The 16,177-nt window shown below is 58.9% G+C and overlaps 3 protein-coding genes across 3 annotated transcripts; 2 read left to right on the top strand and 1 right to left on the bottom strand.

Annotated features, from left to right (window-relative positions):
- The first annotated feature begins 73 nt into the window (after positions 1 to 73).
- RPUSD1 (RNA pseudouridylate synthase domain containing 1) lies at positions 74 to 1,662 on the top strand. The gene is made up of 5 exons (XM_006873847.1): positions 74 to 255; positions 347 to 470; positions 589 to 691; positions 780 to 881; positions 1,268 to 1,662. Exons 1-5 carry the CDS (start codon positions 74 to 76, stop codon positions 1,660 to 1,662), a joined length of 906 nt encoding a protein of 301 aa, XP_006873909.1.
- A 1,420-nt stretch (positions 1,663 to 3,082) lies between these two features.
- On the top strand, positions 3,083 to 12,467 carry LOC102829532 (mesothelin-like protein-like). Its single transcript, XM_006873924.1, has 19 exons — positions 3,083 to 3,314; positions 3,561 to 3,643; positions 3,877 to 3,882; positions 4,516 to 4,601; positions 4,922 to 5,098; positions 5,199 to 5,267; positions 5,826 to 5,946; positions 8,539 to 8,624; positions 8,768 to 8,894; positions 8,964 to 9,154; positions 9,503 to 9,593; positions 9,760 to 9,895; positions 10,066 to 10,253; positions 10,384 to 10,539; positions 10,624 to 10,751; positions 11,377 to 11,507; positions 11,582 to 11,676; positions 11,852 to 12,113; positions 12,358 to 12,467. Exons 1-19 carry the CDS (start codon positions 3,083 to 3,085, stop codon positions 12,465 to 12,467), a joined length of 2,475 nt encoding a protein of 824 aa, XP_006873986.1.
- Positions 12,468 to 13,153: 686 nt separating this feature from the next.
- MSLN (mesothelin) lies at positions 13,154 to 15,814 on the bottom strand. Its single transcript, XM_006873923.1, has 8 exons — positions 15,770 to 15,814; positions 14,998 to 15,100; positions 14,727 to 14,905; positions 14,469 to 14,624; positions 14,180 to 14,322; positions 13,982 to 14,109; positions 13,458 to 13,552; positions 13,154 to 13,354 (listed from the first exon to the last, which is right to left on the bottom strand). Exons 1-8 carry the CDS (start codon positions 15,812 to 15,814, stop codon positions 13,154 to 13,156), a joined length of 1,050 nt encoding a protein of 349 aa, XP_006873985.1.
- Between the last annotated feature and the right edge of the window lie 363 nt (positions 15,815 to 16,177).

The raw sequence follows: 16,177 nt of genomic DNA, 5'->3' as shown, positions 1-16,177 counted from the left end.
CTAAGAGAGGGGCGTGTCTGACTGGGGAAGGGGCGTGTCTGATGTGCCCCACCCCACCTCCTCAGGCACCGCCATGGAGCCAGGCAGCGTGGAAAACCTGTCCATCGTGTACCGAAGCCGCGACTTCCTGGTGGTAAACAAACACTGGGACGTGCGCATCGACAGCAAGACATGGCGTGAGACTGTGACACTCCAGAAGCAGCTGAGGCACCGCTTCCCCGAGCTGGCTGACCCTGACACCTACTATGGCTTCCGGTGTGCTGGGCGGGTGGGAGGCAGCGGGCAGGCGTCCAAGCCCTCAGGATGAGAAAGGAAGGCCTCCTTAGCTGACCCCTGCCCTCTGCAGGTTCTGCCACCAGCTGGACTTCTCTACCAGTGGGGCGCTCTGTGTGGCTTTGAACAAGGCGGCCGCAGGCAGCGCCTACAAATGCTTCAAGGAGCGGCGTGTTACCAAGGCATACTTGGCGCTGGTAAGGCCCTCCAGGGCGTGGGCGCCACAGCACAGCCCGGACACCCCATCCTCTCTGCTCTACCTCTGTAGCCACTGAGCTGGCTCCCTGATCAGCGTGGGCCTCACCTGCCCTACAGGTGCGGGGTCACGTCCAGGAGAGCCGCATGACCATCAGCTATGCCATTGGCAAGAGCAGTGTGGAAGGTCGTGCCCACACCATGTGCATCGAGGGCACACCAGGTATTGTCGCTGGACGGGACCCGGCGCGGGTGGGATCTGGGAGTGGCGGGCCGTGACTGACCCTCACTGGCTGCGTCCTCCTGACCAGGCTGTGAAAACCCAAAGCCGAGCCTCACGGAGCTGATAGTCCTTGAGCACGGGCTGTATGCAGGGGACCCAGTGTCCAAGGTGCTCTTGCAGCCACTCACAGGTGTGTTCCACAGGAGAACTCGGGGCCCTGGGAGGGAAAGAGAGGCACAGAGCGAGAACCATCTGAGTCCCTGGCAGAGCTGTTCCCCACCCCAGCAGAGCCTGTGCCCTTGGTGATGCAGTGGTTGAAGTAACGTGACGATCAGTGGTGTGAGCCCAGGAGCGGCCCCTGGGGAAGATCCCTGCCTCAGAAATGCTGTGGGGCCTTTCTCTTCTACCTTAAGGCTCATTGTGGGTTTGGGGAGGCTTGCTGGGTGGGATGCTCTGTCTGGATCTGCCCTTGCCAGCTGTGACCCAGAAGTACTCTCCTTTATGTGGGTGGCTGTGGGATGGAGGCACACAGATGGAGGGCCAGCTGACCTTGTCCCTCCCCACCCCCTGCCACAGGCCGGACACACCAGCTTCGAGTGCATTGTAGTGCCCTCAGCCACCCTGTGGTGGGCGACTTGACGTACGGTCAGGGTGGGGGCCGGGAGGAACAACCCTTTCGAATGATGCTACATGCATTGTACCTACGGGTGCCCACGGGTGCCGAGTGTGTAGAGGCTTGCACGCCAGACCCCTTCGTGCCCACCCTGGACGCCTGCTGGAGCCCCCACACCTTGGTGCACCCCCTCAACAAGCTCATCCAGGCCCTGCAGACAGCCCCCGACCCTGAGCCGACCGTCGGCCCTCCACCTTGCAGCCCTGCTGCACCCCGCCCAGCAGACCTGGAAACAGAGGCACAGAGGACTTCCTGCTTACAGTGGCTGCTAGAGTGGACCATGGAGCCAGACAGCTGAGCAGACAGCTGGGGTGTGGGGTGGACCTGTGGGACAGAGCCACAGGCCCACACGGAGGCAGGTGGACATCCCTGGAGTGCTGAGGCTACATTGGAGCCAGCTGACCAGCAGGTGGAGCCGGGAGGTCACAGAACAAGGCGAACTTTCCTGGCCCTGCAGATGCCAGATCCCCAGGGTTAACAGACCCACCCTTTCTGCTGAAGCCCCACCCCGGGTCCCCCCATGTACAGACGGGAGAAAGGCCAGGGAGCAACTCCACACGTCCACCCAACTACAAGGAACAATGGGCCGGGACATCCAGCCCCCAGAGTCCCCACCTGGCTTCCCTGCCAGGCCCCTAGCTTCTGAGTCTACATTCCTCGGCTGCCCTGCAGAAACCCTGCTCCATGACCAGACCCCGCCCACCCCTGCTCACCTACCTCTCTGTACTTTTGCTTCTACTGGACTCTTCCTGGGAGCTCAGGAACCCAACCACTTGCCCACCCACCCCAGTGTACCTAGTGGGGTACAGTTTCTGCAGAGTGTCCAGGCCCCCAGCCTGCTGCCAGCACCACCCACTTCCATAGTCTACTGTCTCCACCACTGAGCTTCAGACACTTGGAATAAACGCAGTGACAGATGCCAAGAATGACCAAGAATGTGTCTGATTTCAGGGTCACAAGGGGGTTCTGTCCCAAGATCCCTGCCACCTGGGGACATAGATGCTGATCTGAGCCCCCAATGTGCAGGGAAGGGCAGAGGTTGGGTGAACCAAAAGCATTTGGGCAAACAGCCCAGCTTCTCAGGGCCCTCAGAGTGCACCAACCTTGTTACTAGATCCCCTAGCGTCTCGGAGCACCACAGGGAAGTGAAGGGCACAGGTCCCCTCCCTGCCATCCTGGGCCAGCTTCACCTGTAGCTACAGTGGGAACCAACTTGGCCCAGACAGAGGCCCAAAGTCACAGAACTGAGTTCAAGTTCTGGCCTAACCACCTCAGGGCTGCCTCCTGTGCCTCAGTTTCCCCATCTGTAAAGGGATTTGAACAGATGAGAGGAGGCCACAGGAGACCCCCAGGACAGCCTGTCCAAGGTTGTGGTCACTATTGGACCCCACATGGGGTCACTGTTGGACACAGCCCCTTGCTGTCCCAACCTGGCTCAGGTGACATGCTCAACTCCCCCCAATGTTCAGCACCTGTCCCTAGAGGCTATGGCTAACTTAGGACCACCAAGATGACCCCTCGAGCCCCTTGCCACCAGGGCCTCAAACAGGGCTATCCCAGATGGTCCCATAGGTATTCCGGTATCTTCCTTGGCCCTAGGCCAACCACATGCTGGAGTGCATGGGGAGGGGGAGCCCCAGACACTCCGGGCCCTTGGCCCTCTTCCATGTGCTATGAGGGGGGACTGCAGACACGCTGTCCACCTGGTGGTTCTCCACATGCTGGGGTGCACGCTGCATCAGCCCCAGGTCCCAGCCGTGGTGAGCAAAGTCCTGGCCATCATGGGAATTGAGCAGGGCTTTCGGGAGGAGGGCCGAGAAGTTCTCCAGACAGAAACCCAGCCCACTTTGGGGTACACGTGCAAACAACACACTTTGGAGGCTCCAACGATACAGAGTGAAGTAAGCCAGCCCCCACGCCTGCTTTCCTCACTGGGTAGTCCAACACCAGGTACACCAGTCACGCGTCCTAGGTGTCAGAGGCAGTCAGGGTCAGGTTGCCTAATAAAGAGGACTTATTTGTGATTAGCAATCAGCAGTGAACAGTTTTCTGCTCACTGCAGATGGTGATGCTATAGGATAAGCATTGGCCCACACTGGCTGCTCCCCGTGTGCCTAGCCACCTGAAGGGGTACACAGAACCCACAGACAGACTCGCACGGTGTGCACCTTGGCTGACCAGTGCGTGTACCCTCAGGGCCCCGGGTGTGGGATGGCTGGGTGAATGCCAGCCGTGAGCTCAGCTGTTGGCTCCCCTGGGGCCGGGAGCAGGTGCCCGCTGTACCTAGGGCCCCCTGGGGGGTGGTACCACAGCGTGTCTCCACCCCGTAACAGCTCCACAGGAGTGGGTGGTGAGCGAGAGGCACTGGCGTGCCGCCTGTGGGCTAGGAGGCATGGAGGAATACAGAGACCCCCGAGTCCCTGCCCTGCCAAGCCCCTACACATCGGGGCTCAGCTGCACAAGCTGACAACAGTGTAGTGGGCCAGGGGCTCCAAACTTCTTCCACCTGCAGCCTCAGGTGAGCGGATGGGGCTGCGGGGTTGTACCGTTGGGCAGCTATGAGCAAGTGGTTGGATCTCTCGGAGCCTCAGTTTTGTCCCCTGCCGAGGGCTGGAGGGAGATAGCACCACTGTCTTTCTCCTGGGATGTTTGTAGAGTCCTGATATCTCCTGACATCCCTGGACCTTTGTCCCTGAAACTCATAGCTTTGGTCTCAGTCCATCTGCCCAGGGCAGGTCTTGTCCACAGCAAGGCACTAGACATGGGAGAGGACCTGCCCAACCATAGCAGTGGGGACAAGGAGAGGTGGGCAGCCCCGGGTAGCTGAGGAGCCCCCTGGTCTCCCAGTCAGATGCTGTTATTGGGACTGTAGCACCCTCCCCATCTCTGTTTGTCTCTCTAATTGGAAAGCTGTTGCTGCTGCTTGTCAGTCCCCTGAGCCTCGACCTGTGATAAGAAAGGCCCCAAGATAGCCCGGCCCCTCCTTACTGTTCCCTTTTGTTCCAAAACGACTTATTATCTGTCAGGTTTCCCCTCTCAAAGACCAGGGAGGCCGATGCAGCCCTGTGACCTCCAGAAAGTGCTCCCTGGCTGTGGCTGAGCCAAGGGGGTGGAGGGAGGCACCGCGTCACCTCCCTCTGCCTCCCTCCAGCTTGTCCAGAAGGACGTCTTCCCGCGCTGGGACAGCCTCAGCCAGGACCACCCTAACCGGCCGAGCAGTCATGGGCCCTTGGGCAGGTAACACGTCCCCTGCCTGAGGCCTCCTATGGTTCCCCAAGGAGGGAGGGAGGGGGGACCACCAGGTGCCAAAGTAATGGAGCCCCCCAGTGAACTGGAGGCAGTGGGCCAGGCTTTCAGGGGCTCCCACTGCTGAGACCGACTTCCACGGGACCCTTCAAGTGCTGGGGCAGTGAGTGACCTTGATAGTTCTTCGTGGAGCTGGCACTATGTGGGGTTTGCACCCCAGCTCCTGGTGGGGTTTCCAAGGCAGAAAGGTGGCCCAAACCCACACACAAACTCACTGCTGTCTAGTGAGTTCTGACCCAATGACCTTCCAGGACAGTCGTCCTGCCCCTCGGAGGAGCTGGTGTCTTCCAACCACCGACCTGTCAGACGCTCAACCTCTTTGTCACCAAGGCCCCTTGGAATGTGGGCCAGATATCCCAGATCCTGCAGGGGGACCTGGTTAGGCATGGGGAGCCCCCTCTGACACAGGCTGCCTCCATGGGGCCATGGTGGGGGTCCTAGGCTGCCCCGAGTGCTGATGGCAGCCTCGGTTCCAGGTGTCTTGGACAGCTCAGGCCTTGCTCTCCTGATGTTCCTCACAGTCCACAGCTTACAGACCCTGGCCGGCGGCCTCCTCCAGGGTGTGGTGGACACAGACAGGCTCGGCCAGTGGGACAGGTGAGTGCCAGGCCAAGGACTCGTCCTGAAGGGCCCACAAGCTTCACAGGCCCGGGATGAGGGAAGAGTGCCCTCCTGGTGGGGGTGCCAGTGGCCAGGCTGCAGTCAACTAGTCACTCACCCCAACTGACCAGGTCCCTCTTCCCCCCTGACCCTCAGGGTTCATCCAGCTGTGATGCTGGCCTGACCTTGAAGTCTCAGTGGGAATCCCCAAGTCCCTCCTTAGACTACCCTGCCAGGCCCCCTCCTCCAATTCCCTCAGCAACAGGCCAGGGTCCTTGGAGCACGGAGTATATGAACACAGAGTCATTGGTGACTGGGCTTTGGAGACAAATGAACAATTGAATGGATGAGCAAACCAGAAGCCGTATCCCGAGTCCAGCCACATCAAAGACTGAATGAATGAATGAATGAATGAACACATAATGAATGAATGGCCTGCCCTGGGCTCCAAGGCCTCTCCAGGACAGCACATTCAGTACCTAAGTCCCCCATTGCTAGGAGACAGCTCCACAGCTGCTGCTCCTCAGCCCCTCACACCTTCTCCTTTCTGCCCAGTGATAACTCAGCCCTCCTACGTGACTTTTGGTGTCAGCCGGCTAGCCAGCTGAGCCGGGACCAGCTGTCAGCTCTGGTCAGAAGAATGGCTGCCCAGAAAGTGGTCCTGGAAGCCTGGCAGGTGAGGACCCAGCGGAGCCCTGGACAAGGAGGCACGCAGGAGGGACCTGGGTGGGGAGAGGGTCTCCAGGCAGAGGCTGTGCTTCAGGACCACCAGGCTGGTTGTGAATGTGTGAGTGCAGGGCGCCGGAGCTCAGGGAAAGTTCTGGAAATTCTGCAAAGCTATCTACCTCAGAATGGCCCAGAAGGCAACTCTTAAGTCCACACCAACGTACCAGGAAGTCCGACCCCTCCAGGCCTGTTGCCCTCCCTTTGGGTGGTCTTTCCCTGATCAATTCACTTTGGACTTTCTAGGATATTTTAGCCAATTCACCCGCAGTCCCCCCTGCCTTGTGTTCTTCTTGGGGACTCGGGTTTGTCTGTTACGTCATACCTGTGTCCATATCCTTTACCAACCACACCTCAAATGTATCCAATTCTTCTTCAGTCTTCCTTATTCATCATCCAGCTTTCAAATGGATATGAGGCGATGGAAAATACTGTGGTTTGGATTAGGGCACCTTAATCCTTGAATTGATAGCTTTGCTTGTTAATGTTCATGAAAGCAGAAGCATCCAATAATTAGATTTTTGTGTCTGGCATCTTTCACTCCGTGTTCAGGGTTCATCCGTCAAGACTTCCTTCGTTTTATGGCTATGGATATGGAGTAATATCCATGGCCACCACTTGTCTGTCCGTTTGTCTGTCTGTTAGTTAGTGGAATGATGGTGTTGGTGAGGAACATTTAGGGCACTGTGGACTGCTGGAAGAACAAAAAAATCTGCCTTGGAAGAAACAAAGCCAGAATGCTCCTTGGACGTGATGATGGTGAGACTTTGGACATATAATCAGTAGGGGCCAGTCCCTGGAGAAGGACATCATGCTTGGTAAAGTGAGGGTCTGCAAAACAGAGGAAGACCCTCAGCAAGATGGACTGAGCTTCAGTGATGGGCTTAAACATGACAGCAATTGGGAAGATGGTAAAGGACGGGGCAGGTTTCATTCTGTTGGGCACGGGGGTCACCATCAGTTGGAATGGACTCATTAGCACCCAACACAGCCATCTCCCATTGTATTTGTCCATCATGTGCTGATGGACAGTTGGGCGTGTCCACCTTGGGGGCTGTCTATGCACCTGAACCTGTGTGCCTCCCTGCTTCCAAATCTCTAGGGTGTGGAATTGCTGGCCATACGGTATTTTTAAGGTGCTCTGGTGATGCCGTGGTTAAAGCACTTGGCTCCTAACCAAAAGACCATCGGTTTGAACCCACCAGCCGCTTTGAGGGAGAAATATGAGGCAGTTTGCTTTCCTAAAGGTTTGCAGCTTTGGAAACCCAGTCCTACTTGGTCCTAAAAGGTTTCTGTGAATCGGGAGGATTTGACGGCCATGGTTTGGTGGTATTTCCTATGTTTCCTATATTTCCTATATTTTGCTTTTTAAGCCTGTGACACACTGTTTTCCTATAGCTGGACATTGAACTCACAGCTGACTGTGTCTGTCCCTCCACTGTGAGCTTGGCTCTGCCTGTGGGTCAGGTCTCCTTACAGGACCCCTCTTCCCATCGTCCTCTCTCACTTCTCTGTGTTGTTACCCTGGGCGGGTAGGTCTATAAACAGGACCGCTCCTGGGTTTCCTCAGGAACGTGAGGAACAAACGGCTGAGAAACACAAGATGGACAGTGTGCGCTTTTGCTGCCGGTGTTTCTCTGGTCTTGTTTTCGCCTGTTTGCAGGTATCAATGTGCTGCATCTTCATTTCAAACTTACAGGTGTTATCAAAGTTTAGGGGGGAGCACAGTGGCTCTGTAGGATAAGCACTGAACTGCAAACCACAAGGCCAGAAGTTCAAGTCCACAAGGAGAGAGATGAGGCTTTCTGCTTCCAAAAAGATGTCCAAGCTCAGAAACCCTGAACAGGGTCACTGAGTCGGAACCGACTCGACGCGCTAACAACGACAGCGAATGTTTAGGGGGAGTGTTAAGTTATCCTGTTTTCCTTCTCTTCTCTCCTCTGTGGGAGGGAGGTCTCACTCTCTTGGGGATCCCCTCTGGCGTTTCCTGCTGGGTGTACCCTAGGGTAGTCATCTCCCTAGGGCGGCATCTGGGTGCAGTTTTGTGGAAACTTATTTTATCTTCGCTCTTTACCGTGAATTGTGTGACAGGTCACAAAGCAGATCAGCCTTCCTTTCAACAACTCACACACATTTTGTTTCATGTCACTGATTACAAGCCACAGAACGTAAAGTCCCTCATCCCGGCACTGACCTGGCTTGTCAGGAGACCGCCTTTCCAGCCATGTCTTTCTTGGGTTCGGTTAATATGAGATTGGCAGAAGATTCTAGAGGAGCTGACTAAAAACTTTTCAGCTGACCACAGAGCAGGCAGGCAGGGCTGTGAAGACAACGACTTCCTTTTAGAGGGCTGGGGGCAGGGGTGGGGAGTGCTAGGCTGTGTGCTGGAGATGGGGAAGGATGGATCGGACAGAGTGGGCAGTGAGGCCGTGGGTCCAGGCAGAGGGAGAGATGGGCTGGAGACTCGGCTGAGGGAGCAGAAGGAGGGGACACTAGGGCTGGGCGTGGGGAACAGGTGAAGGAGTAACCCCCACTGCCCACCCAGCTCAGTTGCCTGGCCAACCTCGTGGAGCAGCGTGGCCTCCAGGATGATTTTGAGCTGCACCCACCGAACCTGCTTCTCTTTTATAAGTAAGTGACCACTTGCAACCCCCACTCTCTCCCAGTCCCACCGCCCAGGGGAGCACAGCCTCCTCCCGGGTCACCCCCTCTTCTGTGCGTCCACTCTGGAAGGGGACCCCCCCACACTTCCCACAGACCCCTGCTATCCACAGCCTGACCCAGGTGACGGCAGATGACTGCCAAGCCTTCACACGCCATGCCGGCCAGGGAGACACAGAGCTGTTGGCCAACCTGCCTGACCAGAGGGTCGCCTTGCAGCGCATGGCCCTGGACTGCCTGGTGGGTGCCCAAGCGGGAAGTGGGGTGGGACCCCAGTCCTTTGGCTCGGCACTGACCTGCTGCCTGCAGGGAAGTCCCGGGCCTCAGCTCAGCGCCTCGCACCTGCTCCTGCTCGGGGGTCTGGTGTGTGACATGGACGCAGCCAGCATCGTGACCGCTGACCCCCAAGTCCTGCAGAACCTGCAGAACTGCTCCCGGCTGACCACCACCCAGCAGGATGCCCTCAACATGCTACTGGCCAGTGGAAGGACCAAGCTGGGGTGAGCAGGGGTCTTAGGAAGACACCCCCCACTCCTGGACACCTCTCCTCAGAGATGAGATGGGAAGACAGGCCAGGACTGGGCCAAGGTGGTCACTGATGTTCACAGTCCTGCTGCGCCACTGACTTCCAACCCTAGCCCTGAGTCTCTCTCCGACCGTGCAGTCCACGGGGCACCGGTGTGGGGGATGGAACGGGGCTGTTTGGACCCCCATCCCTCTCTCAGGGGATTCCAAGCTGGGAACTCATCCTGGGACTTGACCTCTTCAATGAGTTCCAGCTGGTAAGAGGCAGCCATGCTCACAGGGCACTGCTCCGGGCCCCCACAACCTCCGTTCCTTCAAACCAGGTCCCCAGACTCCTGGAACCTGGAGGGGTTGCAGGCCCTGGGACCCCTGGCCATCCATATCAGCCCCCGGCTGTGGACGCGGGTGCCTGAGGTAGGACACAGTGTTCTGGGTGGGAGCAGGGCCCCGAGGGGTATCCAGTGGTTCCCCTGACAGTCTGTACTAGGCCTAGGGTTCACCAGTCAGTGGGTCATGGGGTCTCTGCCCGTGGGGAGAGGGTGTCAGTGGCCCTGGAGGAGAGTCACCCCCCTACTGCCAGGCCGTGGGCCTGGACTTTTTCCGAAGCTCGGTGACTGCATTCCGGGAAGGGCGGCTTGGCCCTCGTGACGCCAGGCGCTTCGTCACTGGCTTCCTCAAGGCCAAGGTGGCATCCCCGAGGTCCAGACGGGGCACAGGTCAGTGGCCACCAAGGGCCAGGGGTCTGGGGTTGGGCTAGAAGTTCAGTAGGGTCTTCAGGATGACGGGGTCAATGGTTGAGATCAAGTTCTTGGTTGGGGTCAAGATGGAAGGTGGGGTCAAAGGTAGGCCTCAAAGACTGGTCAGCAAGCCAGCCTCACCACCACAGGGAGAGCCTGCCTCCAAGGTGATATCACAGCCACCACCCTCCGGGATGGCCTCTTCCTGGTACGCTATGACTGCCCACAGCTCGAGTCCTGCCTGGACACCCGGGTGCTCCGGGCCAATCTAGATCCCCTGCTACAGCAGCCACTGCCTGCTGAGTGCCAGCGAGTGGTCAAGGCCAAGCTGAGTCAGGTGGGTGGGCATGGCGGGTGGTCAAGGCCAAGCTGGGCCAGGTGTGGGGACAGCGGGTGGTCAAGGTTGAGCTGGGTCAGGTGTGGTGAACAGGGCCGAAGATGAAGGGCAGCCTGACCTGTTCTCACAGATCTACCCGCACGGGATCCCTGAGGACCAGCTGAAGCGAATCACCTCTCTGGTCTACCTGTACTCCAGCACTGAGATTAAACAATGGAACATCACGTCCTTAAGCACCGTTCTGGCCTTGCTGGCGGCTGACGTGGCCCTGGACAACCAGACTGAGGTGCGGCAGTGGGGTGGGAACTCCTGAGACCCTGAGTTCCCTGGCCGGGGCCTAGATACTGAACCCACACACACACACCTGTAGGCTGTCTTACAGAAGTACCTGGACCACAACGGTACCCTCACTGGCCCTCTGCTCATAGCCATTGGGGGCTCCCGCCTCTGCTGGATGAGTCCCCGACAGATCCAGACCATTCGGCCCTCAGAGTTCCGGTGAGACCCCCATCACTGTGCCCAAGGTCCCACCTGTCACCTCACAAAAACCTGGAGTCAGCTAAGAGGACCATGAAGGAAAAACTGAGGCTCAGGGAGAGAGGGCTGAGCTGGTCAGAGGGCTGGCCCGGGCCGGCCATAGCAAAGGAGCACAAGTGAATGGCTTCAAACAAGGGACATTTATTCTTTCAGTGTATTCTGCAGCTCAGAAGTCTGAATTCAGGGTCCCACTCCCCATGAAAGCTCCAGAGAAGGTCCTTGCCTCTTACAGCTTCCGGTAGCCCCACATAGTCCCCAGCTGTGGCCACATCCCCCACCCCCCAACCTCTGCCTCTGTCCTCACAGGACTTCTCCCCTGTGCCCCCACCCCGCACTCTGTGGCTCTTCTTACAAGGACCCACCCTGCCCCAGAATGACCCCATGTTAACTAATCCCATCTGCAAAGACCGCATTTCCAAACAAGGTCAAATACCGAAGTTGCGGTCAATGTGAATTGATGGAGGACAGTATACATCCATCCATCCTGCCACAGAAATCCAGAGGGAGATGAGATTCGGGGAACAAGGGCCCAGCCAGGCATCCGGAAGGTAGGGGCTATGACCTGCTCACTGGTTTCGCCCCCCAGGCTGGCCGGGGCCCCGGACATCTCTGCCTGCCCACAAAGCCGGAAGAACGTGCTCTATGCCAAGGCCCAAGAGGCCTTCCGTGACACCATGCCTGCAATCAAGTACTACCACCTCATGCGCCCATACCTCGGTGAGCCCCCCTGCATGCAGCCCCTTCCCCAGCCCTCCCCCATCCCCTCTGACTGCTGTGTCCCCGCCCCCCAGGTGGTGCCACGGTGGAGGAGTTGCAGCATCTGGCCCAGGGCAACGTCTCTCTGGATATTGACACTTTCACGAATCTCAACCCCCGGGTGATGCTGGTGTGTGAGGACTATGGGGGAGGGGGGTCCCCAAAGCTCCAGGGCACAGCCCCCCATCTCCTCCTTGAACCTCAGAGGTGTGCAGTTAGTGTGGTCCCTCCCGTCCTTGGGTTAAGCATTGACTGTCCCGCTGGCTCTGAGGAATCTTCCATCTCCCGCCCACCTGTTCCCACAGAACCTCAGTGCAGACAATGTGATGACCCTGCTGGGTCAGAATGTGGGGGATCTGCAGAAGGTACGCAGTCTCCCGATCGTCAGCAGATGGCTGGATGGCCTGAGCCGCTCAGCCTTGCACCAGCTGGGCCTGGATAACAACGCTGTCAGCTCTTCAGACTCAGCCTTCATGACCCAGGAGACCCTGAACATCAAGCCCCGGCCACCCCACCCCGCCTACCCCTCAGACCAGCCCATGAATGATGCTGAGACCCCGACTTCAGGTGCCCCTCACATGTCCCAATACCCACTGGCATCCCTGCTGGTAGTGAGGGGGGCACAATGGTCCTGATCACTATCTGCCCACTTTGTTCCCACAGTTCCACTCCCTCTCACCACTGAGTCATTAGGGACACAACACCCCATTCAGGTTCCCAGAGCAGGGAGGGCCTGCCCTCTCCGCGCTCAGGAAGGGGTGAGCCAGGAGCGCGGTGAGGGGCTGAGAGACCCCCACTCTGTGTGTTGCAGGAATTCCTCGAGCACACCTGGCGTCCCTGCCGCTGGTCCTTCTCCTGCCTTCCAGCCTCCTGTGGCTGCTACACCAGATGCCCCTGTGCCCACCCAGGCCTGCCCACTGAAGCCCACACCGCAGCCTGGGTAGACATCCCTGCTCCAGGGAGACCAGGTGCACAGACCGGGCACACAGAGAGAAGTGGGGGACCCGGGGCCCTGAAGGCCTGGCCCCATTCCTGTTCAGCCTCCTGGAGCTGGACTGAGGCATTGTGGGTACCAGGACCACTGTCCCAACCTTCCTAGATGCAGGAGGGACTGGGTGGAGGGCTTCAATGTCAGCAACTTCGCTGATACGTGTGAATAAAGCTCTAGTCTGTCCCCACCTGTGTGTCCCTTTGCTCTGAGCGGGGGGTGCAGTGGGGGACAGAAGAGGACCAGGGACCAGCCTCTGAGGCCACTGCACACTGTGGCTGGAGGCTCAGGAATAAAACCCCTGCAGTCCCATCCTTCATGGTGTTGGAAAGACCCACCCTCAGACCTCCTTTCCCAGTGTGAATGGGAGACTGAAGAAGGCATATTTATGGGGGCGGGTGGTCACAGCTGCCAGATCCTGCCAGAACCCAGAGAGCCCCCAAGTCCCACTCTGACCCGATCTGCGATGTCATAATTCCAAGGTCACTTCTGCAGGGTACGTGGCCTCATTTATTGGGGACCTCAGGGTGGGGTGGGGATGACCAGCCAGCTCACGGCACAGGCCCAGTGAGAGGACCTCTGTTCAGAGACATGCCCAGTCCACAATCCTGTTAGCCAGCTAGCCACGCCCACCTTGGGCACCCAGGGCCACCAGCAGGTAGCCATTAGGGATGCCACCCTGAAGTCCCAGGCCCAGCGAGTCCAGGTCTTCTTGCCGCTGCCCAACAATCCAGTCCCACACGGGGCTGTTCCGCTCCTCCGCCTTCAGGTCCACCACGTGTGGCCCCAGCAGCGCCTTAACCTCAGCCACCGTCAAGGGCTGCTCAAGACCCCCAGGGAGGCCATCAGGGTCTCGGGCATACCTTCCCTGCTTCCCAGTCCGCAAGCCGAGCCTCCCCCACCATGCATCCTGCCCACCCTACCTGCACAGACTCTTTCCTCAGCTCCTTGAAGGTGGTGATGTCCATGCTGATGTTCCGCCGGCTGAGGGAACGAAGGTGCTCCGTGGTGACCCCTCCTGCCACGTGGGGAGAGGGGACCTGAGGCTACATGAAGCCCCCCAAGATAACCCCCAGAGTCCCCTGCTCATTCCCCATAGAAATTCCCTCATCCGGGTGGGGATGCTGGGCTGCTCGGAAGCTCAGTGGAGGGGCTTCAGGGGAGAAGGTGTACAGTCCACTATCGTAAAGACTCAGCCCTGCAAACCCCACGGGGCTGCTCTACTGTGTCCCACAGGGTCACTGTGAGTCCGAATCCACTCGGTGAGTTACTGGGGGCAGGCTGTGAGAGGAGGACAGGGAGATGGTTGGGGGTACGCCTCATGGAGCAGAGCTCCACCACACACGTGTGGACTGAGGACACAGATCCACCCAGTCATGTGTTAGTGGTCAGCTTTACAGTAGGGAGCAGCTCTGGTCTCCCTGTTTGCCCAGGGCTCCAGGCTCACCCAGGTAGGGTCGGATCCTCCCAAAGTAGCTGGGCCCAGTGATGTTCTGGAAGGCGACGTAGGCTTTGCTGTAGAGGACCTTCATCTGTAACAGTGGACAGTCCTCCAGGGCCCCAGACTCAACCTCCCTGAGGGGACACAGGGCAGTGAGCAGAGCCCAGCTCACCTACCATGCCCTACCATCCTCTGGGGACTCACCAAAGGATGTGGGGTTGCAAGAGGCGAAGCTGCTCTGGGCTGAACAGGCAGAGGGAGGCTGGGCTGAGGGTGGCCACCATGGCTAGGGTGCCCTCGTTGATCTGGGCCCCTCCCGCTGCATAGCGGGTTATGAGGGCAGCCACCTGTGGGAGAAGCAGCTGAGACACCTGTGGACAGAGGGAGACCTGCCACCCAGCTTCCTCCTCCCTCCACCCACCTGCACACCCTCCCTCCCCCCATCCCACCTGCACACCCTTACACCTGCACTGTGCCCCCAGGCAGTGGTCACCTGAGCACGCCCACTTTGCCCTCTGCTGACTCGGAGCAGGGCTTTCAGTGTCTCGGAGGACTTCACATCCCACTTGTTGATGTCATCCGGAGTGACCATCAGGAATAGGGAGCCCAGTCTCTGGACCACGTCCTCAGGGTAGCCCTGTGGATAGGTCTGCACAGGGACAGGCCCTTGAGAGCCTCCGTCTCTCACGGGAAGACCATGGGGTGCGCGGACACAGCGGCTGACCAGTGGGAGTCTGAGCTCTCAAGCTACCTTGTCCAGCTTGATCTTAAGAACAGCTAGCTGTTCATAGGTGAAAGGGATGGCGTCCACCCGGTCCAGCTGTGAGGCCAGCAGGGGGCCATGCACACAAGCCTGCAGCTCTGTCTCCGAGTAGAAGACCAGCATTTCATCCACTTCATGGACCTCCTTCCCTGGAGGGCAGCCCTGCTCTGCAGGGGGACAGATGGGGCGGCAGTGAGCTTCTGTGCTGACTGTGTCCCTCGTCCCTCTGTCTGGCCCCCAGGAAGAGCACATGTCTCACCTTCCTTTATGGCCTTTAGCAGCTGGGCTGGTCTAGTTCTCAGAAGACCAGCAGGCAGCTTAGGGTCCCCAGTGGTACGGCGTAGTCTCGAAGGCAAAACGTCCTGAGGACAGGGCAGATCAGGATGGGGTCCCACCTGGGGGACACTGCGTGGGGGGGGCCAAGATGGCAGCAGGTCCTGCACAGCAGCCAGTTGATGCCCAAGGCCAGCTGCCCCTTGGCTGGTCTGACCTCAGGCCCAGTCTATGCAGCGGCATGTATACCTCTGTGTGTGTGTATAAATATGGGCCAGCCTCACCCACCCCATGCAGTCCAGGACCCCCTCCCAGACCCACGACACTCTTCCCCACCCTGAGGGGACTCACCTGTCCAGTCGTTGTGGCCTGGATCCCAGAAGGTAGCACCCACCACCCTGCATGGGGTGCAAGGCTTGGGTGAGTGTATGGGGTTTGACCGCCCCAGGCCCTGACTCTGGGGGCGAGGAGCTGAATCCTGGCCCCAGGCTGGTGCCCAAACCCAGGCACAACCCAACCCACCCTACCAGGGAGACGTGCCTGATGCCTTCCTCCTAAGGTTCAGCTGCTCAGGGGGTCAAGCAGCCTGCTTTGGCCCCAGCCTCTCACTGCCCCTGCTCAGCCTGTACAAGGTATGGGCTTCAGTGGGGGCGGGGGGCAGCCCAGGGGGACTTGGGGGCAGGGACAGTGGGGGATGCAGTTATTCCCAAAACCCCTTCTGACTCTCCAACTCCTTGAGTGGACCCCCTTTTACTCACCAAGGCTGAGGAGGAGGAGGAAGCTGTGATGGGTGGGGGTACCATGGGACCCAGTCTGCAAGGCCATGTCCTGTGGGGGACAGTGACCCTGACTGCCCAGGACTCACTTCTAAAGACACCGCCACTTAGTCTACACAGCCGATCCACTGGCCCTGCCCCTCCAGGAAGTGGCCCCTCCTGCCCCAGGCATTCTCTGAGTCACACCTGCCCCCCACCCACTCCTTTGAGGACCTCCAACTGGGTGTTGCCACTGTCTGGGGGGGAGGCGGGCAGGGGGCACTGAAGTTCAGCCTAGGAGGCGGGCAGGGCTGCCTCCGCCCCAGCCAGCCTCAGTTTTAACCGTGTACACAGTGTGCTGCGTAGCCAGAGGGCCCTTCCCCATTGCAGCCTTGCTGTCTACCCGCCGAT

This window comes from Chrysochloris asiatica, unplaced genomic scaffold (assembly GCF_000296735.1).
Source record: "Chrysochloris asiatica unplaced genomic scaffold, ChrAsi1.0 scaffold00257, whole genome shotgun sequence".
NCBI lineage: Eukaryota > Metazoa > Chordata > Mammalia > Afrosoricida > Chrysochloridae > Chrysochloris > Chrysochloris asiatica.
This window is presented reverse-complemented; position numbering and strand designations above follow the sequence as displayed.